We start from the raw sequence: 26083 nt of genomic DNA, 5'->3' as shown, positions 1-26083 counted from the left end.
GAACGTTCATGATCAAGCCTACTCAGTGGCAGTGAAGCAGCAGCATTTCACTGTTCCATTGCATCCTCACTATGCCATCTTCTGGAGCCTTTCTGGGTAGTATTAGGTTATTTATTGTTTGGCCTAGAGGAGGGTATGGAACCAACAGTGGCTCCAGTGACTTGTTTGCAAAGCATTTTGAGGATAAAATTATTTGCATCTGCTAGGACTATGAAGCAGCTGTTATAGCAGGTGAATCTCAAAGGGTACAGTATCTAGAGCACTGACTAGTCTTGTGTTAGATGAATTTCAATTGGTGTGGTTTGAGGACGTGGACAAGGTCCTTGGATCAGTGCAGGCAATTTGCTCTGCAGCATTGCTCTTCATGGCTGATATAAGCTAGCTATGAGAGGTGGCCAGCTGGATCAGAGAGGTGCAATGCCTCTTTACAAAAAGGAATGGTGCCTGCATGCCTAAAGGCGGTGGTAAGGCCACTCCCTAAGAAATCCTGCTTAAATACTGAAATTTGAAATATCATCATCCGATTGCAAATGTCCCCTTCTTAGACAAGGGACTTGTGTGCATGCTAACTAGCTCCAAGCTTTCTTGGATGAGAAAAAAGTTTGAGATCAGGGTTTAGACCTGGTTTTGGCAAGGCATCTGCGTTAGTCATCCTGGATGATGACCTCTACTGGGAGAGAAAAGGGGGAGTGGGACCCCGTGGCTTTTGATATACTCATCCACAGTATTCTCCTGAAGTGGCTGTCCAAACACTGGGTAGCACTACCTTTCAGTGGTTCCAGAGCTATTTGGGCAGCCACCTCCAGTGAATGGTGCTTGGAAGATGCTACTCAGCCCCATGGAACCTTCCATGTGGGGTTCCACAAGTGTCACTCTTACCCCCCATGCTGTTTAACATCAATATGAAACTGCTGAATGGGGTCATCTAGAGATTTGGAGTGCATTGTCATCAATATGCTGACAACACACATCTCTACTTGTTTTTTACATCTGCAGGTGTTGCAGTGGATGTGCTGAATCAGTTTCTGGCTTCAGTAAAGGACTGGATGAGAATCAATAAACTGAAGTTCAATCCAAATAAGACTGAGGTAGTGGACCATTCCCTAGCCTAGATGGGTGGAGTTCAACCTGTTCTGGGAGGAGTTACCCTCTGAAGAAGCAGATGCACAACTTGTGGGTACTTCTGGATCCACTGCTGTAGCTGGAAACTCAAGTGGCTTCATTGGAGCAGAGTGCCTTTCACAAACTTCACCTGGTGGTCCAGCTTATCTAGACAAGGATAACCTGCCTTCACTTGTCTAGGCTCTGGGAGCCTCAAGGATAGATTACTGCAATGCATCATATGTGGGGCTGCATTTGAAAACAGTTTGGAAACAACAGCTAGTACAGAATTCAGCAGCCTAATTACTAACTGGGACCAGAAGGTCTGATGTTGGCCTAACTGCACCAGCTACCTATTAGGGCTGATTTTCACCTACAAAGCCTTATGCAGCTAGAGTACACTAGTGCCTCAAGGACAACCTCTCCCCACATGAACTAGACTGGACTCCACTACCTCTATCAGAGGCCCTTCTCCAAGTGCCTTATTCAAGGGAGGTGCAGAGGGTGGCTATATAAGAATGGGCTTTTTCCAGTGGTGGCCCCTGTCTGTGGAACACTCTCCCCAGGAAAACACACCTGATGTCATCATGGTTAGTGCTGAACATTATTATTTACCCAGGCTTTTAGTGGTTATGTTAGCTTCATCTTGGGTGGGGTAGGACTTCTTTTATTGTATTATTGGATGAGCAGTTTAGGGATTTTGTGTTGTACATCTTTTTTTAATTGACTGTTCACATTCTTTTCAGTTGTTAAGACACCCGGAGACTTTGTTTTTATAAAATGACTTAACAAATGCAAATAATAATATATAGAGTGGAACAGAATACTGCAACCTGGTGGGGGGGGGCAAGGCAATTAGAGTATGTGACACCAGTTCTGTAACAGCTTCTGTAACAGCTGTACTGGTTACTGGTACATGTTGGAGCCAAATTCAAAGTGCAGGTTTTGACTTTTAAAGCCTTAATTAGTATGGGACCAAGCTATCTGAAGGACCGCCTTCATTCATATGTACCTACCCAGGCATTCAAATCTGCCTCAGAGGCCCTGTTTATGTCTTTGCCTGCTACATCTATCCAGTTAGCAAGCAAAAGAGACCAGGCCTTTTTTTGGTGGTCCTCAAACTGTAGAACCTCCTCCCCACAAAGGTACACATAGCCTTGACCCAGCAGACTTTTAAATCTTGCCTCTGTACTGTAGGCTATATTCTACTCATACTTAAGTAAAAGACACATATCTGTCGCTCTGCCCACTTGCTCCTCTGGCCCTGCCCACTTTTGCATCTGGTCCCAGTCCCACCCACCACTGGCACGTGCCCCCCCAGAAGGTTGCCCATGAAAGAATATGGCCCTTTGGCTGAAAAAGGTTCCCCACCTCTGATTATCATGTTTAAAATCCACAGTGCTTGCATTATGTGACTTACATTTAGACGCAGCACCAAGACAACAAACAAGACAAAGTATTAAGATCATGGCCAACAGCAAGTGAAAAAAGAGCAAATTAGTGGCACCAAGATGATTTTAAAAGCCGGACAGTGTGGATGTAAATTTCAGTTTAAACAAACCAGGATCACAGCACCAAAACTGCACAATGGCTTCAACATGGACATCCCAGTAAGTAATCTGAAATTTACCCAGAGTTCCTAATTTTGGACATAACAGGGAAGTGTGGTTAAAAAACAAACCAAGTTAACAGTTCCAAAGCAGGTGCACAATGCCATGGCTCAGCAAGCCACAAACACTGCATCCAGACCAAACCAGCCTCTCGTAAATATAGTCCATTTTAAAACAAAATGTAAATACATACAAACACGCTAAGGACTATAGTTGTAATTTCTGAATTGTGACCAATGCACACATTAAAGGCTGATTTCCTATTTAAATGCTCAGGAGACAGCATTGGGCAAAAATATCTGAAGTTAAATACTGCCATGGATCAGGAGCTAACACCATGCTCATGTGCTCCTTTCTCCCCGAGTGTGCTCAGCTTAACTGAACACTTTCTGGTTTGATTAAACCAGTATTACACCTCAGCAAGCCGATGTTTGAGCAGGACCTCCAGACCAGGATTGCAAGCCAAGTTCAAACCATAGTTTGGAGCATTAGGAACACAACACAAAAGTGCAGACAATAAGCTGCATATAGCATTTTTCACTGTGGACTTCCTACTAGACCCAGTGACAGACTAGGATCCAGGAGATATCATCCTGTATCTCACTGGCATAATCCACTGAGCCTGTATGGGTGAGTGGCGTACTATTGTATACTATCCAACTCCAAGTCCTCCTGCTTTCTTAACCTACCTCACAGGGTTGTTGCGAGGATAAAATTAAGAGGAGGGAGAACCACGTTTGTATGCCACCTTGAGCTCCTTGAAGAAAAAGTGGGATACAAATGTAGTAACGAACAAATAAAAACCAATTAATCATTAACTTTCTATCCAATGAAATAAAAACCACCACTTTGTGCAGTTACCAGCAGCCCTTGCTTTTAAACATTTACAGTTCAACACTATGCAATTTTAGTCAGAAGAAATTTTTTACTTCCAAATATTTGTGCATAAGGTTCTAGCCTTCAAGTAAGATATCTTACTTTGTATCCTTGCATTTGTACAGAGAAAGGCATACAAAAACCCAGCTCTAAATTCTGCAGTGCAAAAGGCCTATGGGCAACATGGCTTTTAGATTAAACTCCTATATTGTTTGAGCACTCTACTTAGTTGCAATCCAATATGCTCCTATTGTTACAGCAACCAGTTAGATAGGTAGTCTGCAGGTTTATTCAGGAAATGCATTTCAAATCTGAAAATAGGAAACTTGATTTTTAAAAAATATTGTAAATCAGTCCCACCCTAGAAGAGATTCAGTCTCAGTCAGTTCAAAGAACGTAGAAATTCCCGATTTGTTCCAAGAACACATTTTCATTCATCTCTTCTTTCAGCAGAAGCAGATGAAGAATAGCGCAAATTACTTATACAATGTAAGCTGCATCCATTACATTGCAAAATGATTCTTGCAATTGATAATCTCTTCTTCATTCTTCTTCCAAAGAAATACCCAGAGAAAATGGTTAAACATAAACTCTTGTCTGCAAACACACTAGCTCTGCATTAATAAAATATTAGTATAATTAGATAAAAAGTAAATCAGTACAGAAATTGATGACCTTTAGCAAACCAAAGTTTTTAAAAAATACAATAATAGTTTGTATTTGGAAAAATAGTTTCCCTTGTCAAGGTGTCGCTCCATAGTCAAGACCAAATCAAGACCTACCTTAACAAGTTGAAGCTAAGATCCAGCCTTTTTGCAATGTGTCCATATTTTCTTCCAAGGAATGCTGGGATTTCTTTGCAATCTTGTCCAATATACGCCACCTGTAAGAATTAAGGGCAAAAAAGCTTAGCAGTGGGTTAATTTGAAAACTTCAGACATCTACTGTCTTGGAAATCTTAATATACAGCAAATAAAATGAAATCATTCCCTAACTGTCAGAATAATAAAGTGCTCCACTGTTAAGTCTATTCCAGCCCTACCTGAGCATCACTGATCTGCTTTAACAAGTTCCATGGTCAGCTCAATTTGGAATTCTGCGATTTCAAGAATAACTTATTTCCTAAACTGTAAAACTTTTCCAGTGCTACCCACAGAGCAGGTAACTTTTTTTGTGTGTATGTCCTGCTTTGTAACACCGTCAGGGTAGTACCTTCATTTTACTGACCATTTTATTTTGTTTGGATGCCGCACTCTCTAAAATTTGGGAGAAGATGTGGGAGGGAGAGTAGATAGGCTAAACTCCTTAGGGAGGATTCACATTAAAGTATCTGCAAATAGTTATGATTTATTTCTACAGCACTTTTTTCATGTGGCCATAGCACTTCACTTAAATTACCTCAGGATATTACAGATGGGAGAGATTGAAACAGAGAGATAGCAGCCTGCCTAAACCAATCTAGTCAGTTCATGGTTGAGGAGATTTGAATCAAAGATGTCCTGACTCAAACCTTAGTACCTTAACTAACCACTATGGGCTGGATTGAATGATACAGAGCATGATCAATCTCCTAAACCTGATGGAAAGCAACAGTGTACCTGCCTTGCCTCTGACATCAATGGCTGTCCAAGCAGTGACATAATGTTTTATTAGGGCCTACATGCTGGAAATTCAGTGGGTGTAAAGCTCAGAAAACACACAATTTTATATGAGAAAATGTAATGTGTACATTTTTATATGTAAAGCAAGCCTGTATGCTTTGCACACATAGACCATAAGTGAATATTTTATCAACATGTGGATGACCAATGATATCAGAGGCATACTGCACGCACATGAGCAGGGAGATTAGAGATGTGAAAGCCTTGGAGGGGGGACAGAAAAATTAGAGGGGGAGAGAGGGAGAGAAACAGAAAAACCCTGTTTTCCCCAAAAAATTCTCTGGGTTTTTTCTGGGCCTTCACGTCTCTAAGGGAGGTGAGGTGCTCTTTAAGCCCCTGCCACTACATGTAGGGCAGCAAATAGAGTTCATATTGCAATGTTCTTATGCCATGATGCCTATGCTTTGCCAGCACAGTCAGAGGCAGTATGCTTCTGAATACAAGGTTCTGGAAACCACAAGAGGGGAGAGTGCTCTTGAAATCAGGTCCTACTTGTGAGTTTCCCACAGGCAACTGGTTGGCCACTGCAAGAAGAGGATGCTGGACTAGACGGGCCATTGTCCTGATCCAGCAGGGCTCTTCTTTTGTTTTTTTATTATCCAGTCCAGTCCATGTTATGCTTGTCTCCCAAGTATTGTCTGCAGCAGAGCTTGGAAAAGTTACTTTTTTGAACTACAACTCCCATCAGCCCAATCCAGTGGCCATGCTGGCTGAGTCTGATGGGAGTTGTAGTTTAAAAAAGTAACTTTTCCAAGCTCTGGTCTGCAGGTTAGTATACCCACAAATGCAACATGCAGAAATAGTAAATCAAGGCTCTCATCTGCAGACAGACATATCTTTTTAATCAACCCACATCCAACTTACACGCAACATCTCTGCACTGCCACTTTGTTGTATCTGCAGCCAGACCCTGACAATGGGTTGTCTCCAACTAAGTTCTACTCACTAGGACCACTGAAATGAATGTATCTAAGTTAATCATGTCCATCAGTTGTAATGGGTCTGCTCTGAGTCGAACTATCACTGGATAAAGCCTAATGGATTCTCAAACAGAGATGCCAACAAAAACTCAAGTTATTTTAAAACACCATACCTGATCTCCAAAGAAATGGGGGGGGGATTAGACAACCATCTTCAAGACAGCTCAAACCATAACACCCCATCAGATAAATATGAATCACAGGACAGCTGATGAGAAACTAGTATAGTGTTTCACACTTCCCACTGTGGTAGGAAGTTCCAGTTGTAAGGAAAGAATATTGAGATAGAACATTTGTTTTCATCTTCTTTATCTTCAAATATGCAAGCTGAGTATGGACAAGCAAACAGGCAGTACATGTTTTAAAGCAGCCTTGTTTCTCCCAAACCAATCTGCATGTACTTGGACCCTTGCACTCTGTTCCTTTGCCAATCACCCACTGCAGAACTCAGACTTCTATCACTTTCACTGGTTACTTTCCAACTACCAAGCTGTTTCTCTCTTCCAACACTGAGCAAGTGGTACATGTCTAGCAGCCACCAGTCACCAATGTTCATTAAAACAAGCCTCTCCTACCAATTAATGCCTATTAAGGAAACATTTTTAGTTAGTAACAATATCAAAATATAAAGAAACACTGGTTTTTCATGGACAGCACGGATGCTTACAATAAGATACCAGTCTCTATTAAATGAATTACATAACTGGCATATCCCATAACTTAAGGAAAGTCCAATCTTAGGCTTTCACAGCAGTTATTAAACAATGAATGGTATTACACAAGAATGGCACATTGATTAAGCACTAACACATCAACTGTTTTATGTATAAGGTGAAAATTCAAAGTCGCCAATGAACACATATCAGCTCATCTCTCTAGTAAAGAACTTATATAAAGTTTTAGAAAAGCTGATCAAGTGATTTTTGAAAACAGATGTATTTGCAAGTTTCTTTTGTGATAACTTCCTATTTAGTTGAGAAGAATTTAAACAGCAAAGCAGCATCTATGCTCAATTCAGAGTTCACTTTTTAGGAACTTGGTCTTATGAAGTTCCCATTTGTCTTTGAAGTTTCCATTTCTTAAAATTCTAGATAAGAACAAGAAAATAAGAGTCAGGCAAGTTGTGTTTGGATGATATTTCATGTTCTTCAAAATATAACCTACCCTACGTGACAACTTGCCAGTGCTTCCCCTAACTTTACAAATCACCCTTGAGGCTCAGCTGGTCTTAAAATGATTGCAGTCTGATAATGTAGCACTTCATCCCCTTTAATTCATCTTTGTTCAGTAACTTCATCTGAGAAACAGATAGTCAACTACAGAGAAATAGTTTTACTGTGAATACATGAGCTGAAAAAATAAAAAGCTCAGAGCTCATTCTTGCAATTTCCTCTCCCTTCTCAAGGCATCTGTCATCCCTTCCTTTGCAATAAATTCTACTTCGGGACAAAGGCTTGCTTTTAAAAGTCTCCAGAAAGTAAAAGGAAGAGAGATTTCAATCTAATTATTTGGAACCCTACTCCAGAATCAGTAAGTACTTTCCAATTGCCTGCTGCCATTCACCCTAAAAGATCCCAAAGCTATTTACAATATATATATGCATACAAATACATTTAAATTAATACACAAATAATGTAACCACTTTGGGGCTGGAAGAGACAGCAGCATATTTTTACCAAGAAAAAATGTTGTACATAAACTCCCTTTTTTCCAGTGTCAGTTTTCAGATTTCCAGTCACTTGACATAGAACAATCCCAAAGAGCCAGATGTCAAACAGGACTCCCAGTTATGTTATGGTTGTGAAGAAGTTACATGGAGAGGGTATAACTGTGAGAAATAACATGTTTTTAATGACTGGCTGCTCATAGTCACTCCCCAGGCCTAAATTTGGATATCTCCTTCTTACCAGATCTGCTAGCGTGTCTGTGCATTCATATGCATGAACACATATTTTACACATATATTCACTGAAAATGATAATTTGGGAAATTATAGAATCATAAAAAAGTAGAGTTGGAAAGGGCCAATATAAGGCCATCAAGTCCAACCCTCTGCTCAATGCAGGAATCCAACATAAAGCATACCCGACAGGTGGCTGTCCAGCTGACTCATGAAGGCCTCCAGTGTCCGAGAACTGACCACCTCCCTACGTCATTGATTCCAATGTCATACTGCTCTAATAGGAACTTTTTCCTGATGAGCAATCAAATCTAGCTTCCTCTAACTTGAGCCCATTATTCCATGTTCTTGATCTGGGATGAAGGAGAGATCCTGGCCCTCCTCTGTGTGACAACCTTTCAAGTACTTGAAAAGTGCTATCGTACCTCCTCTCTTCTCAAGGCTAAACATGCCCAGTTCTTTCAGTCACTCCTCATAGGGCTTTGTTTCCAGTCCTCTGATCATCCTTGTTGCCCTCCTCTGAACCTGTTCCAGTTTGTCAGCATACTTCTTAAAGTGTGGGGTCCAGAACTGGATACAGTACTCAACATGAAGCCTAGCAAGTGCCAAATAGAGGGGAACTAGTACGTCACACAATTTGGAAACTATACTTTTGTTAATACAGCCTAAAATAGCATTTGCTTTTTTTGCAGCCACATTGCACTGTTGGGTCATATTCAGCTTGTGATCAACAACAATTCCAAGATCTTTCTCACATGGTAGTATTGCTGAGCCAAGTATCCCCAATCTTGTAACTATGCATTTGGTTTCTTTTTCCTAGGTGTAGAATTTTGCACTTATCCATATTAAAATTCATTCTGTTGGTTCTGGCCCAGTGCAGCAGCCTATCAAGATCACTTTGAATTTTGTTTCTGTCTTCTAGGGTATTAGCTATCCCTCTCAATTTAGTGCCATCTGCAAATCTGATAAGTATTCCCTGCTCATCCAAGTCATTAACAAAAATGTTGAAGAGCACTGGGCCCAGGACTGAGCCCTGCAGTAACACACTCATTACCTCCCCCAATTTGAGAAGGGACCATTGATAAGTTGATTCTGTAGCCAACTGTGAATGTACCCAACAGTTGTTCTATCTAGCCCACATTTAGCTACCTTGCTAATCAGAATATCATGGGATACTTTGTCAAACCCTTTGCTGAAGTCAAGATATACTATGTCTACAGCATTCCCACAGTCTACCAGGGAGGTTACCTGATTTAAAAATGAGATAAAATTAGTCTGACAGGATTTGTTCTTGACAAATCCATGTTGGCTTCTAGTAATCACTACATTGTTTTCACGGCACTTATGGACTGACCACTTTATAATCTGCTCCAGAATTTTCCCAGGGATTGATGTCAGACTAACTGGTCTGTAGTTGCCAAGTTCCTCCTTTTTGCCCTTTTTGAAGATAGGAAAAACATTAACCCTTCTCTAGTCATCTGGCACTTCACTCATCCTCCATGATTTTGCAACAGTCATTGGCAGTGGTTCTGTGAGTTCTTCAGCCAGTTCCTTCATTACTTTAGAATGCAGTTCAATGGGCCCTAGAGATCTGAACTTGTTCAAAGTGATTAGGTATTCCTTGACCATTCGTCTATTAATCTCAAGCTGCAGTCCTGCCCCTTTCAACCTGTGCTTCACATTTCCTAGGAGACTCATAGACCCTTTTTGGGGAGAATACTGAGACAAATTAGAAATTGAGCGCTTCTGCCTTTTCTTTGTCATCCGCAAGGCTGTGGAGTCGGTACGCCAAACCTTCGACTCCGACTCCAATTCCTCTATTTTTCTACTGTCCGACTCCGACTCCACCCAAAATTGCTTCTTGTCAATCAAAATTTATTTGGAAGTCAGAGTTGGTACACTTCTAAATTGCTCACGACTCCGACTCCAACTCCACAGCCCTGGCCATCCGTTATCATTTTGCCATCCTCATTGCATAGCTGAACCACCATTTCTTTTCTCTGTCTTGAAACATATACCGGAAGAAAGCTTTTCTGTCGCTTTTAGCATCCCTCGCTAATCTCAGCTCATTCGCAACTTCAGCCTTCTTGATGCCATCCCTGCAGTCCTGTGCTACCAGTTCATACTCTTCCTTTGTGGTCTGCCCTTCCTTTCACTTCCTATGAGTGTCCTTTTAGTTTTCAGGTCATCTCTAAGCTTTTTGTGAAGCCACGCTGGCTTCTTCTGCTATTCTTCTACATTTTTCTTTGTTGGAATTGTTTGCCATTGTGCCTTTAGAATTTTATTTTTTTGAAAAACTCCCAGCCATCTTGGACTCCTCTTGTCATTGGGATCACTTGCATGGAACCTTAGTTATCATTGTTCTGAGTTTATTAAAATCAACTTTCCTGAAGTCCAGAGAATGCATACAGTATGGCTACTCTCAGCCTTTGTTTCCTCTAATATCAAGAACCAAGCTCATTCTCCTGTATTTCTGTGCAGGGATATATATTTTTAACATATAGTGCGACTCCACCTCCCTTTCTATTCCTTCTGCTCTTTTTGAACAAGTTATATTATCTCATTGCTGTATTCCAGTCATGGGAGTCATCCTACCATGTTTCAGTTATACCTATCAAGTCATATTTACCTTCCTGTATTAAGATTTCGAGAGCCAGTGTGGTGTAATGGCTAAGGTGTTGGACTACGACCTGGAAGACCAAGGTTCGAATCCCCACACAGCCATGAAGCTCTCTGGGTGACCTTGGACCAGTCACTGCCTCTTAGCCTCAAGAGAAAGGCAATGGTAAACCCCCTCTGAATACTGCTTACCATGAAAACCCTATTTGTAGGGTCACCATAAGTCAGAAGTGATTTGAAGGCAGTCCATTTTTCATTAAGAGTTCAAGTGTGTCCTGTTTGTTTCTCATTATTTCTGTATTCCCAATTAGCAATACTATGCTCAGAATCTTTACTGAAGACAAATGTGTTTTCATAGCTAATGTTGTCTATTACATAATTGTTATTACATGACAAGCGATATAGGTAGAGAGCTTCCTGGGACAGTTCAAGTCATGCCAATAAAGTGTCATTCAGAGGGTTAGAGCCCAGCCATGAGAGCATCTCTGCTCATACATTCTATTTTAAGCAAGGTGTTCCCACCCTCTCTGAAAAAATGGTCAGGCTAGGCCCTCTCAGGAAATGCAGAATGGGTACTTCATTTAATTAAGGCAGAGTATGTTTGCCAGCTGGGAATCATTCACTCAAAAAGTAAATTAATGATGGAATGATAGGCATTGCTCGCATTAGATATGACAGTGGACTCCAGAGTTAATTGGGGTGCAACCTTCTGCTTGTGCCAACACTAACTCTTGCTAACACCATAGGGGATTTCCCCGATTACCACAATTATGCTTTCATTGCTCAGAGAGGTTCATTTGGAAGATGTCCCATCCCTCCCCAAAGTACCCTGAACCGTGGCAATGCAGAAGTTTACATATTAAAAAACAGCACTGCTGTAGTCTTTATGCATGAGATAGCCAAAGTGATACTCTCTCACTCACACACACACACACACAGCCTGATCTGCAGCTGGATATGCAGAAATTAGCAAGATATTTTCTACAGAATGAACACAAGTATTATCGCCCACTAATGTGTGGTGTAGTGGTTAAGGTGTTGGACTACGACCTGGGAGACCAGGGTTCAAACCCCCACATAGCCATGAAGCTCACTGCGTGACCTTGGACCAGTCACTGCCTCTCAGCCTCATGAAAACCCTATTCATAGGGTCGCCATAAGTCAGAATCGACTTCAGTACATTTACATTTAATGTCTACAGAAAAAAACGGCTGCTAAAATCACAGAATCAGTAAAAATGTTGGCAGTGTTATTTACTACATTAATTTAAAGGAGCAAAAAGCATAGCAAACTAAAAGCAACAAGAAGATGGTATTTCCTTCATAAATGTACCTTAAATACCTCTATCCAGCAAGGGCAGTGGCCTTTTTCTGACAGGGAACTGTGTCTTAACAGTTGTTCAATAGGCAAAATATAAGAGGTAGACCTGGAATTGAATTAAGGTTCTCAAATAAGGCGGTTCTCATGCTATCTTAGATTGGTTTGGTTCCTCAGGGGGAAAAAATCCTGACGCAGATTGGTCCTGACAGTAGAAGGGCTGCAGCTCCACAATAGAAGATCTGCCTTGCATGCAGGAGGTTCCAGGTTCAATCCCCGGCATTTCCATGTAGGGCTGAAAAAGAAACCCTGGAGAGCAGCTGCCAGTCAGTATTGACAATACTGAGCTAGATGGACCAATAAAAGGTGAAGGTGTCCCCGCACTTATAGTGCGAGTCGTTTCCGACTCTTAGGGTGACGTCTTGCGACGTTTACTAGGCAGACCATATATATGGGGTGGGATTGCCAGTTCCTTCCCCGGCCTTTCTTTACCCCCCAGCATATGCCGGGTACTCATTTTACCGACCACAGATGGATGGAAGGCTGAGTGGACCGTGACCCCTTTTACCGGGGTCAATATAAGGCAGCTTCCTTTGTTCTTATGAATGTTGCCAAAGAGAAGATTATACAGCAGATATCTTTAATAGATTCCCATTTGAAAGAACCACCTGTAGATAAGTAGATATATTGAAGCTTATGGCACAGTGGCAGATAGGCCATATTGCACCATGCACATGGGGTAAATATTGTGGAATGCTTTGAGTTTGCATGCTGGGAGAGGGGATTGCTTAACCCTTTCACTCTAGTTGCTGTTCTAGTCATATCAAGCTGCTTTAACTTATTCACACGTGCACCTGCTTGCTTTTGAGAATCTTCTTGCAACACATTTCCAATGGTGACACCTCTATTAAGCAGAATCTAGTCCAATATTTAGAGGACACTGATAGCAGAATCCAATACATTGTTACTCAGAAGTCAAGTCCCATTGAGTTCATGGGTTTATACTAAGGTAAGTGGGATTGCAACCTCAATCTTCCTGAGAAGTAGGAGCAAGCAAGGGGGAGTATCTACTTGCCATAACACATGCACAAGGCTCTTTGGGTGTAAGTAGCCCAAGTTGCTGTTAGGAAGAGGTGGATGCTAGATAAACTTCCTACCACTGCTCTTCCTGGCCAGGAAGTCCTACTATAACAGAGAGGCCAAGTTGGTATAATGTCTCACCCACCATATTGAACACCACAGCTCTGCCAGTCTTGTAAAACATTATTTTATCACCTACTAAAGTCCACAGAAAAAGCTGTTGCTAATTTGCTCTTGTTGCCTTTACAATGCATTACGGAAGAAAACTTCAAATGCTCTCCAAAGATTTATTCAAACACGAAGTACCCCAAATATTTCAAGTCCAGGTCTGCATCAGGGCTTAAATCAGCTTAATTTTCTAATAACTGTGACCTCTATCAGATCGTTTATATCCTCCAAGTATTTGATACAGCATACTTCTCAATCTAAAACTCTGAAGGACTAAGTTACTGTTCTTCCACCATAGCACAAGCTCTAAAGTGCAGTGCCTTGAAGCTACAGGATCCATCTCTGATCCCTGTCACCACTGGCAAGGGACACAGGCCCTTCACCAACGCTTTCCACTAGATTCCAAGACATGACGGGCTAGGGATACTATAATAGCTTTTAGAAGAACAGGCAAAATGCATTTCAGCATGAAACTAGAAAAGTTTTTGTACTGAATGAATTGTGTTGGTAGATTAACTTTAAAAACTTGCTACCCTACCTTATAAATCCCAACAGAAAGTAATATCAAGACCTTATGGGCCTATTCAGCTACTTGTATTGTAAATTAACACAGACGTTATAAATAAAAAGATGAGATTAAGAACACATTTTACATTCATTCTTTTCAAGAAACATGTCATGATGCATAAAATAAAAGATCCATAATAAATAATAAATAAATACTGAGATAATGAATCCAAAGTGCTTTGAATACTCTAAAGCACTATATAAGTGCTACTACTACTTCCCACCACTACATACATAGCCATCCAAAAGTACTTTGTACTTCAAAAGGGATGCATAAAACCTCCAAGGAACAAACACTTGCACTTCTTGCCACATCCAACCACAATATCTTTTGAAGCACTGAAATTAACAAACTTTCTGCAAAATTAGCTATTTCTAAAATACACCCAACAGATTTACCAAGGAAGAGCCACCCCCTAAAACTAAATTCAAAGTTAAAACCAACACTTATTTCTAGCATGGATTCTGGTCCTACAGAAGTATAACTGAGACTGCAATTCTGTAACAGAGGTGAGCTTTTTCCACTGGTGGCATCAGTGTTGTGGAATTACACTCACCCCGCTGAAATACAAGAGGCCCCATCCATGTTGGCATTCTGCCAGCTCTTACATACATACCTGTATAGACAAGCATTCCCCTGAACTTGAACTTCCCGATCCAAGTGTTTTAATTGTTAACACCTTTTAATGGGTTTGTTCTACTGTATAATTTAAATATGGGTGTTTTTAATATTTTGATGTAATTGCTTATTTCATGCTTGTAAACTGCTTAGAAACCATGGCATGTAAGCAGTAATTAATAAAATAATTTCAACAATAACAATGATTGCTGAATGCTGACTTGAAGTAAGTACAATGAAATCACTAGGACTTCTGAGGAGACATGCAGAGGATTGCACAGAGAAGGTCCCATTTCAAGCAACTATTTTATTGTGTGCTTCAGTTATCACAAGTTGGTAAATCTTTTCCTCATCCAGATAAAGAGAATAGTAATTCAACATTTGCCGTCACATTGCTCTTATGCGCACAGCCCAAACTGGCCTGGTAAGGCCCTGTATGAAGGCTGACTGCTCCACATGGCATACATGTGGGGAACAGCTGCAGCACTAGGGGAACTGAAGAAGACCTGCCCTGGGAGTGAGTATCTGAGCATCTGGGTACTTGCTGCTTGCTCCTTTGGGTTGCTGTCTTTTGAGACAGCTGAAATCCCTGCTAAGTGCTGCAAGGACTGGGACCCTGGCTCCAGAGAGAGGCTGCAGTTAATGATGCAGCCTCTTGCATCAGCTGCTGTCTGGGTCAGGAGGCATAAAAGCCCAGCTGCTCTTGGACGGCGGGTCTGCTGCTGCTGGGTCACCACCAAAGGGGTGCCCCTTGGGGAGTCCCGAGGGTGAGGGCACTACTCTCTTCTATTTCTTTCTTTTGTTTTTCTAAGCAATCTGGAGGAGATTGGGTAGTGAGAAGGGAGTGTCGCTCATGCGTAGTTCCTGCACAGGGTGAGAGAGCCTGTGCAGTGAACTGAATGATAGGAGAAAGTCGCCAGATGCCTTCAGAGTGAGAGTCTGTAACTGACAGAAGGCTGGCCCTCCCTGAGTGTGAGACAGAGGAAGAGTAGATGTGCCCTGTGTGAAAAATATTGAGTGGGTCTTACTGTTCCCAATCCTCGCAGAGGCCTACTGGGATAATTGGCTCAGGTTGGTTTTCTTGGGTGGGCTCTTGTTGGGTCCATATGAGGTGTTTAGGAGGAGTCTTAGTACGGAGGAACATGTGTGATGCCACCCCAATTTCAGTGATCACAAGTAGAGGGAAGTATAGCCATGGGGATGTGGTGAATTGCTATAGTAAATGAGGACAAAGCTATCTGCGCCTTGTTCCTTGCTGCCACTCCTCTCATGGATGGGTTTTTCGCTGTTCATCTGCTGTGCCCGCTGGACTGTGTGTGTTGTTGTTTAACGCCAGATTGGTACATAATCAGACCATACTCATCCATGATTTGATGGGGGATGAAGGTGCCACTTTGGTGTACATTACCGAGACTGGGTGGGTGAGCTGGGAGGAGTTGATCTGACCCAGTTTTGCCCACCTGGATATTCGGTGCAACACCAGCACAGGCTGTGGGGATGGGGCGGAGGAGTTGCTGTGGTCTACAGAATTTCCATCTCTGTCACCAGGAAACCACTCTGTCTTGGAGCTGGCTGTGGGGGCCTGTACCTGGTGTCAGGCCGAGGAGACAGTAAACTAGGGTTGCTGCTGGTATACCGTCCACGCTGCTGCCCAGCAGCTTCTCTGAGCTGGCGGAGGCCCTGTCGGCTGTGGTATTGGAGAAGCCCAGAATGATAGTCCTAGGTGATTTCAATGTCCACCCTGAGGTTGCCTCTAGTGTTCGGGCTTGGGACTTCATGACCTCCATGATGACCATGGGGCTGTCTCAAGTTATTGACACATAGGGCAGGGCACACCCTCGACTTGGTTTTTGCTCCAGATGGAGGAAGAGGTGGTCTGGAGATGGGCGGCTGGATGTCACCCCACTGTCATAGTCAGACCACGTCCTGGTGAACTTTAGACTTACGACTCCAATCCTTCCCTGCAGGGGTGGTGGACAGATTAAGATGGTCCACCCCTAGAGACTAATGGAATTCACTGGATTCCTGAATGCCCTGGGGGAGTTCCCAGTAGATACAGCAGGTGACCCTATTGAAGCCCTTGTCACATTGTGGAACAGTGAGGAGCATCAGGCTCTTGATACAGTTGCCCCCGAACGCCCTCTCTGGCACTGTAGAGCCCGGCTTGCACCTTGGTACACCAGTGAGTTAAGGGCAATGAAACAGGCTGGATGACGGCTAGAGCGCAAGTGGCAAAGGACGTGCTGTGAGACTGATTGGGCACGAGTAAACATCATAACTGTGCCTACTGTGTGGCAGTGAGGGCAGCGAAGAAAGCCCACATCTCTGCCCCCCCTCACATCCTCAAGTAGCTGCCCAGTGGATTTTTTCCCTATTGTCAGGGGTCTGTTGACATCAACTCCAGGCAATGAAGTTTTAGACCCTTCAGAGGCACACTGTGAATTGCTTGCAAGGCACTTTGAGGGTAAAGTTGCTCACCTCCGTAGCAGTCTTGATGCCCCATCTACATCTACTGTAGTCCCCAATGAGGTGTCCAGTGCAACTTCTGCTGCAACTTCTTGGGAACAGTTTCAGTTGATGCAGCTTGATGATGTAGACAAGGTGCTTGCAACGATGCGGCCAGTAACATGTCCTCTCAACCCTTGCCCTTCTTGGCTTATTAATGCTTACCGAGGGGGGTTAACAAAGTGGATCCAGGGTGTGGTCAGTGCATCACTGCGGGATGGTTCCAGCCGCCCTGAAAGAGGAGGTGATCCGACTGCTCCTGAAAAAGCCCACCCTGGAACCATTGGTCTGTGACAATTACTGACCAGTCACAAATACCCCTTCTTAGGGAAGGTGATTGAGAGGGTTGTGGAGCAGCAGTTGCAAGTACTCTTGGATGAAACAGATTATTTTGACCTGTTCTGGTCTGGATTCAGGCCTGGTTATGGGACTGAATCAGCCTTGGTCACCCTGATGGATGAGCTTTATCGGGAGAAGGACAGGGGGAGTGCGACCCTGTTACTCTTACTTGGTCTCTCAGCAGCTTTTGATACTATTTACCATGGTATTCTTCTGGGCCGACTTGGTGAGATGAGTATCGGAGGAACTGCTTTACAGTGGTTCCAATCCTATCTCCAAGGTCGTTTTCAGATAATACCATTGGGTGATTATGTTTCCGCCCCTTGGCAGTTGTGCTGTGAGATGCCACAGGGTACCATCTTGTCCCCCATGCTGTCTAACATCTATATGAAGCCTTTGGGAGCAGTCATCAGGAGATTTGGGGCAAGGTGTCAGCAGTACGCTGATGACACCAGCTCTATTTCTCTGTAACATCTGAATCGGGAGAGGCCGTGCAAGCCCTGGACCACTGCCTGGACTCAGTGGTGGGCTGGATGAGGACCAATAAACTGAGTCTGGCAAGATGGAGGCGCTGTGGGTTGGTGGTTTCCAAGTCCTTTGGAGAAGTGATTTAAATTGATTTAAATCAAATCAACCCTGGCACACCACATAATAGAAGCCACTGTTTCATATAGCTTTTAAAATAAACCCCATTTGAAAAGCTGTTGTTCTTTGGCAAAACAATTTTAAAACACACTTCTTATTATAATTAAATTTATATCCTGCCGCTCCTCCCAGAAAGCAGCCCAGAGCGGCAAACAAACACACTAAGAACATCTTTAAAATACATCTTTAAAACAAAAACACCTAAAAATAATTCCAACAGAGATGCATACTGGGTACGGTCTCCACTTAAAAGGCTTGTTAAAAGAGAAAGATCTTCAAAAGGCACCAAAAAGGCAACAGAGGAAGCACTTGTCTAATATTTTTGTTGTTATATGGCTTCAAGTTGATTACGACTTATGGCGACCCTATGAACCAGCGACCTCCAATAGCATCTGTTATAAACCACCCTGTTCAGATCTTCTGTCCTTACAGTGTAGCCTCTTATCCGGATTATAGGCTGCACATCAGGACAATGAGATGCTGTGGCACCCCTATTTCTTCTAAAGCATTCCATAGTTTTTCATGATCTACACAGTAAAAGGCTTTCCCGTAATCTATAAAGCACAATGTGATTTTCTTCTGAAATTCCTTGGTCTGCTCCATTATCCAATGTATGTTTGCGATATGATCTCCTATACCTCTTCCCTTTCTAAATCCAGCTTGGCCATCTGGCACTTCTCACTCCATATTTGGTAATAGCCCTTGTTGTAGAACTTGAGCATTACTTAATTACATGGGATATTAAGGCAGTTGTTCGATAATTACTGCATTCCCTGGGATTCCCTTTCTTTGGAATTGGGATATATATTGAACACTTCCAGTCTGTGGGCCATTGCTTAGTTTTCCATATTTCTTGACAATTTTTTGTCAAAATATGGACAGATTCAGTCTCAGTATCTTGTAGCAACTCTATTGGTATAATAATCTGTTTCATCCAAGACTACTTGCAATTGCTGCACCAGATCCCTATCAATCACCTTCCCTAGAAAGGGGATATTGCAACTGAACATACTTACAATCTAGCTCTTAACACACAGGTTACAAATCAGGGAAGTAATTCCAGGGCCAGCACATAGCCAGCAACAGAAAGGGAACTACTAGTATCATATGGAAGTAGAGCTCCCTAGTCATCTATAGAAGCGTCAAGCACCAGTGGGGCCCTGTACTTTGGCACTGGGCAAAATCCATCCGACACACAAGTACTTACATTCCACTGATACAAATGGAATGCAAATATGTTTGTATTCCCATCCTGATCATGTTTACTTATATGTTAAAGTCCTGATTGTGCAATCTCTAAATTGTGCAAGGTCTCACTGGTTTCAGCAGAAGCTGTGCCTATGAGAAAGTGCTTAGGATTGTGGTCTAAATACTTTCATATAGCAAAAAAGCAGCTCAGCTCAAGAAAGAAAGTACATGAGGAAAGATTAGCAGAGAGTTATAACAGCTGAAACTCTGGAGTGAGGTTTATTTGACAATTCCTTTAAATTAACCCAGATTAGTTCCAGCAACTTCTCCACACTGCTGCTGTTCCTCTCTTCAGAAGTTGCCTTGACTTACATAGCACAGCTGTGTGGTAGGTTTACTCACAGATTTATTCTTGCAATATCCACATTGTTTTGCTTATAGCCATGTGGATATTAGAATATGGGAAACCTCCCACACAAAGAGGACCCCTCAGAAATTGCATCAACTTGTCCTTTGAATGATTGACGAGCAAGTCCATACAATTTATAAGGTTCAGTGGGTACTGAGTAAATTGAGACAAGCTGTCCCCTTCACACAGACACTATGTGCAGGGGTATGTTGAAGATCAGCAAGTATTCCAACCTTGTAAGCAGCACAAAGAGTTAATCGATTATTAAAAAATGAGTTCACCTGCAGTCTGAGTGTGTGCCAACCACACAATGAGACTTTTAGGAAGTACTCAAGGAGGGTGTTTTTGCCAGTAGGGATTCAGACTTCAGGGGAAATAGTTGAAGCCTCAGGGGTATGCAAGTTCAATCATTTGATAGAAGAGCAGACATTTACATCCCTGAATTATTTTGTTATTTAGCAGACCAAGCTACAGTTTTATCAATACTGTACCATAAATCTACAAGTAAAACTAATGACATCTAATGAGACAGCTGCACCCAAGTCTAAAGGAAATAGTCATTGATGCAGTAGAGCAGCCTTCCCCAACCTGGTACCCTCCTGATGTTCTTGCGTTCCAATTCCCATCAACCCCAGCCAACATAGCCAATGGTCAGGGATGTTGTGAGATTCAGTCCAGCAACAGCTGGAGGGCACCATGGAAAGCTGCATTAGAGCAATCCCCCCCAGCAATAGTTTTGCCCACAATTATGTCCAACACAGATGGATATGCAGTTTACCCAGAGTTTGGAAAATTTCACCAAACATCTGACAAAAACTTTGCACCATTTCATCAGCTGCACTATACAACTGTGCTATGGAACAGCCGTTCTTTTCACTTGGGGTGAGACAGGCATAGCCATTTGAAGTACTACAATGCATGTCAATCCTCATTGAGAAGTCATCTCACAACAGCAGCACAAAACCACCTTGACATCTCCCTAAGTGTGGAGACCTCAAGTTCTTGTGAATGGATGATCCTCTTTTTTTGCAAAAAGACAGCACATACTTCTCAACACAGAGAAATTTGTGTCATCTGCAATTAACATCTTCATGAGACCAATACACACAAGTATTCCTTATTTCTCACTCCATATATGGTAAGAGCCTTCGTTGTAGAATATTGAGCAATAACTGTTAAAAAAACACCCTATGTTCTCCATGGAATTTGTCTAATACCCTAAGCTAGCGATCATCGCCACCTCTTATGATAGTGAATTCTAAAATTCTGTATTGTGTGGCAAAGTCTTTTTTTTAAAAAACTGTCCTAAATCTGTTGCTCTGTTGAAGAATCCTGCGTAGGGTGATGGTCATCATTACATGCATTTTAAACATTTTCTCATGGTGACGGATAAGTTTTTAGCACATGCCTGGGATTCATTTGTACAGCTAAACTTAGGGGTTTCTTTAGGATTGTCTTGCTTGCTATAACATAACACTTACAGTAGGGCCCTGCTAATACGGCAGGTTAGGGACCAGGCCCCCGCCATAAAGCGGAAATCGCCATAAAGCGGGGCCCCATAGAGTATAATGGGCCGCGTCGCGCAAAAATGACGTCAAAATGACGTAAAAATGGCGCGAGATGGAAAAAACCCGCTGCATTAGCGGAACAAGAGCTGTAAGAGCGGGGCCTTTCCCTAATTGAAAGCCACCGCATGAACGAAGCGCCGTAAAGCAGAACACCGTACAGCAGGGCCCTACTGTATAAGATGGCGTAGGCTGTGGCCCCTCAAATGGATAATCAGTTATAAGTCTGATCTTAGATGTGTATATTTGCAAGTAAGTGCGAATGAATTCCATGGCATTTACTTTGGATTTCAGTCCGAAAGCCAGAGCCTATGTATATATATATTCAGATGTTCTACACTTATTCAAATATTCTATTAAGTTCTGTGGGGTTTATTCCCAAGTAAGCATGCATAGGATTGCACCCTTTGTGTGCTTTCTGTAAGGTTATTTGCCAGACTGAATTTGAGACAGGGCTCCTGTACCTAATGCACTAAAAGGAAAATTTGCAGGTGCAACTTCTCCCATGAAGGTACTGCAGTTATGAGAAGCTGCATCTCCTAAACTTCTCTCCTCCATGCATATATTAAACTGCCCTAATACTGTTTGGAAAGTCCTCATGGGTCCCCAGATAAGGTGTTTTGGGGGCTCACAGATCTTTAGTATGCCTAAGCATCTGTACATTGCCAGAGTACTTGTACAAGGCTGTTGGCATAAGAGGGAATCTGTGAATATGTGGTCCAACCCTATAGCTTCATGTCTCCTATAGGGACATATTAAATAAACAGAGCCCCCACAGTTTTAGAAGGTGATGGACTGCAGCTTTGAGCAGTCTTTCATCTCTTTACCTGGTGGTGACAGACATGCCAGACATCCAAGCTGGATTTAGAAAGGGAAGAGGCACCACAGAATCATAGAAACATAGAATAGTAGAGTTGGAAGGGGTCTATAAGGCCATCAAGTCCAACCCCCTGCTCAATGCAGGAATCCAAATCAAAGCATTCTCAACAGATGGCTGTCCAGCGCCTCTTGAATGCCTCCAGTGTCGGAGAGCCCACTATCTCTCTAGGTAATTGGTTCGATTGTCGTATGGCTCTAACAGGAAGTTTTTCCTGATGTCCAGTCGAAATTTGGTTTCCTGCAACTTGAGCCTATTATTCCATGTCCTACACTCTGGGATGATCGAGAAGAGATCCCGGCCCTCCAGACATCATATCGCAAACATATGTTGGATAATGGAACGGAGCAAGGAATTTCAGAAGAAAATCACCCTGTGCTTTATAGATTACAGCAAAACCTTTGACTGTGTAGGTCATGAAAAACTATGGAATGCTTTAAAAGAAATGGGGGTGCCACAGCATCTGATTGTCCTGATGCGCAACCTATACTCCAGACAAGAGGCTACTGTAAGGACAGAACATGGAGAAAACAATTGGTTCCCCATCGGAAAGGGTGTGAGACAGGGGTGTATTTTATCACCCTATTTGTTTAATCTATACACAGAACATATCATATGGAAAGTGGGATTGGACCAAGATGAAGGAGGTGTGAAAACTGGAGGGAGAAATTTCAATAATTTAAGATATGCAGATGATTCCATACTCTTAGCAGAAACCAGTAATGATTTGAAAGGAATGCTGATGAAAGTTAAAGAGGAAAACACAAAAGCAGGACTACAACTGAACATCAAAAAGACTAAAGTAATGACAACAGAAGATTTATGTAACTTTAAAGTTGATAATGAGGACATTGAACTTGTCAAGGATTATCAATACCTTGGCACAGTCATTAACCAAAATGGAGACAATAGTCAAGAAATCAGAAGAAGGCTAGGACTGGCGAGGGCAACTATGAGAGAACTAGAAAAGGTGCTCAAATGTAAAGATGTATCACTGAACACTAAAGTCAGGATCATTCAGACCATGCTATTCCCAATCTCTATGTATGGATGGGAAAGTTGGACAGTGAAAAAAGTGGGTAAGAGAAAAATCAACTCATTTGAAATGTGGTGTTGGAGGAGAGTTTTGCAGATACCATGGACTGCGAAAAAGACAAATAATTGGGTGTTAGGACAAATTAAACTAGAACTGTCACTAGAAGCTAAAATCATGAAGCTGAGGTTATCATACTTTGGACACATCATGAGAAGACATGATTCACTAGAAAAGACAATAATGCTGGGGAAAACAGAAGGCAGTAGAAAAAGAAGACGACCAAACAAGAGATGGATTGATTCCATAAAGGAAACCACAGACCTGAACTTCCAAGATCTGAACAGGGTGGTTCATGACAGATGCTCTTGGAGGTCACTGATTCATAGGGTCGCCATAAGTCGTAATCGACTTGAAGGCACATAACAAAGCTAAAATGGAACATCCACATTTAAAGGCAGTGTACCTCCAGATACGAATTGCGTGTGTGTGTGTGTGATAAACACAGGGTGAAGGTTTGAAAACAGGATACTAAATTAGATGGCTCTTCAGTTTGATACAACAGGAATCTTCTTATAGTTTCAACTCATTAGCTGCTACCTGAATTATAACTTGCCAACAACAGTGAAAAGTCCAGTTCTTAAACCTCACAAATTGTGGTGATCCAATGTAAAATGTAACATTTGTTGTTTTATCAAATAAATATACTTATAAAATATTTTTTAAGTATATTTTATATACTTTTATATGAACTTACAAGATCTGAACAGGGTGGCTTATGACAGATGCTCTTGGAGGTCACTGATTCATAGGGTCGCCATAAGTCATAGTCGACTTGGAGACACAACAAATAAAATATGTACTATGTAAGTATGTTTCTATCTTTTAAAAAAAACTGAAAATGGTTATTACTATATTGAAGTTTAAGTTTAGGCAAAGGCAATAAATCCCCTTTTCAGAATAAAAATAAAAACACACACCGTATTGAATTGCATGACTGCTGCATGCAATTTTATTATTATTTTCTGTTTTGCTGCCACAGTTTCACAGTGTAACTGTGTGGGCACCCACAACTGATCTGAAACATGTGCTGAACCCTTCCCATGGAGACGAGGCTTTAAACTGTAGCATATTGTAGATACGAGATTGACAGCTGGTGTAGCGTAACGGCCAAGAGGCTGAGCTACAAATCAGTATTATTATTTATTACTTGGGAAGTTCCTAAAAAACTAGGCATTCTCAAAACATGTAAGAAGGCAAGTCTTACTCAATCGGCTTGCAGAAATCCCTCACCCAAATTTGACATGAAGTCAATAGGTGGCCCTTAGGAAAGGTACTCTTCAGCCCTTTCCCCACCTGCAGTAGTGGAATAATTAAACTGACCTAAATTACAGGGATTTTGCATACAATGCAATGTACAAAAACGCATTTTGAACCCTTGTAAATACTATACAAATATTTATTATCAATATGACAAATAAATAGCCCTTTAACACCAATACAGGGGGGGAAATCCTAGAGTATACTGCTATTGCAAAGTTCATCTTTGGGAAAGGGAAACTTAACCCTTGCAGGAGTAAGAGTAATATTTGTACTCAGTATAGAAAGGTTTAAAACGTAATTTTAGTTCCTTTTATACTGAATTTTAGTGTTGCAACCCCATGGAACTTGCTAGCAATACTACTACTGCTGCTACTGCTGCTACTACTAACAATAACAATAATGCAACAGTTATGACATCACTCCTTCAACAGGAGTTTAAGGGCACAGGACTGTTCAAAACAGCTAACTATTCCCCAATAAAATGCAGAGTAGCACAGTTTGAGAAAACTTTCCCAGCTCCACCCATCACTTGACGACGGGGCCTGGCACCATGACAAAAAGGGCGGGAAGCTCTTCCTCATCCATCTTCTGAAAGAAGTCTGGCGGTTTTTGGTAATACTGACAAAGGAAGCACTGGTATTTCTTAAGAAAACAACAAAAAGGAGACAAGTTTAATAGAACTCAAGTGCAATTTGACGAGCAACCTGAGGCTGCAAAAAGAAAAAAGTCATGAAGAAAAAATAAGTATGCAAAATTGGGCACTTTTAAACGAGAGAAAGTGGAAGACCCACCCCTCAAGGGTTTCTGTCAAGTATTACAAACGGGGGGAAGGGTTAAAGGAGGCACTTACTTGAGTTTCATTTACCACGACCTCTGACATCTCTGCAATGTACTCCCAAAGGAGAGACTGAGTGAGCTTTTGGTCTCCTAACTTACAACCCCTTGGGCTGAGGAAGGGAAGTGTAACAAGCAGCAAGGTGTGGACTTAATCACTCAGGAGAAAAGAGCGAAGAAGAGCTTTGCACGTTGCAGGCATCCTCCCCTTCTCTCTGCGCCTCCAGTTAAAGCTCTCAGGGATCCCACTTCCTTGCTGTAGTCAGCTGATACCAAGGCGGAAGAGAAGGCATTTGCTAATGTTTGCGCGTCGGACGCTTCAAGTGCTAGAAGGCTGAGCTTCTTGCTTGTTCTTGATCCTACCGCGAGCAAGACGGATAGCCTTGGCTAGCGGAATGACTGTGGACATTCGCATTAACGCTGCATTTTTAAGCACTTACCTGGGAATAAGCCCCCATTCAACTCTAGAAGGCTACAGTCCTATTCCGTCACGCTGGAGTAAGCCTCGTTGAACTCTGGAACTTACTACTGAGCAAACTTACAGAGGATAAGGCTATAATGGGAGTAAATCCTTTTGATCTCAGTAGGACTGGTTTGTTTGTTTTTTACTACTAGTAAAAATGTACAGAATCAGACTGGTCGGAATATTTCTGAGGAAATGGGGTTTTAAAAATGGACCGCCGTCTCCTTTTGACTCTCCCGTGGCGTGTCTCTTCCTGCACCAACCGCTCTACTAATGTCAGAAACTCCATGCCATGGGGAGGTCGGAGGCCACAATACAGTTCCTTCCAGTAATGTCACCCCCCCACACACAAAGAAAACAATTTCTGCAACCAGTAAAAGTGGCAGATAACGAGCAATCTGAAA

The 26083-nt window shown here is 42.1% G+C and overlaps 1 protein-coding gene across 3 annotated transcripts in view; it reads right to left on the bottom strand.

The window, feature by feature from the left end:
- Window positions 1-25596, bottom strand: part of LRMDA (leucine rich melanocyte differentiation associated) — a 1400324-nt gene extending 1374728 nt beyond the window's left edge. The window contains exons 1-2 of one of the 3 annotated variants that reach the window (XM_061634876.1): window positions 25233-25596; window positions 4370-4470 (exon numbers count right to left, since the gene is read on the bottom strand). In XM_061634876.1, coding sequence (XP_061490860.1) covers window positions 4370-4470; window positions 25233-25262 — 131 coding nt within the window. In that variant the 5' untranslated portion in view covers window positions 25263-25596. The remainder of the gene's footprint in view (window positions 1-4369; window positions 4471-25232) is intronic. The other 2 variants (XM_061634877.1, XM_061634875.1) reach the window with 2 other exon arrangements.
- Window positions 25597-26083: the final 487 nt, after the last annotated feature.

This window comes from Rhineura floridana, chromosome 7 (assembly GCF_030035675.1).
Source record: "Rhineura floridana isolate rRhiFlo1 chromosome 7, rRhiFlo1.hap2, whole genome shotgun sequence".
Taxonomy (NCBI): Eukaryota; Metazoa; Chordata; class Lepidosauria; order Squamata; family Rhineuridae; genus Rhineura; species Rhineura floridana.
This window is presented reverse-complemented; position numbering and strand designations above follow the sequence as displayed.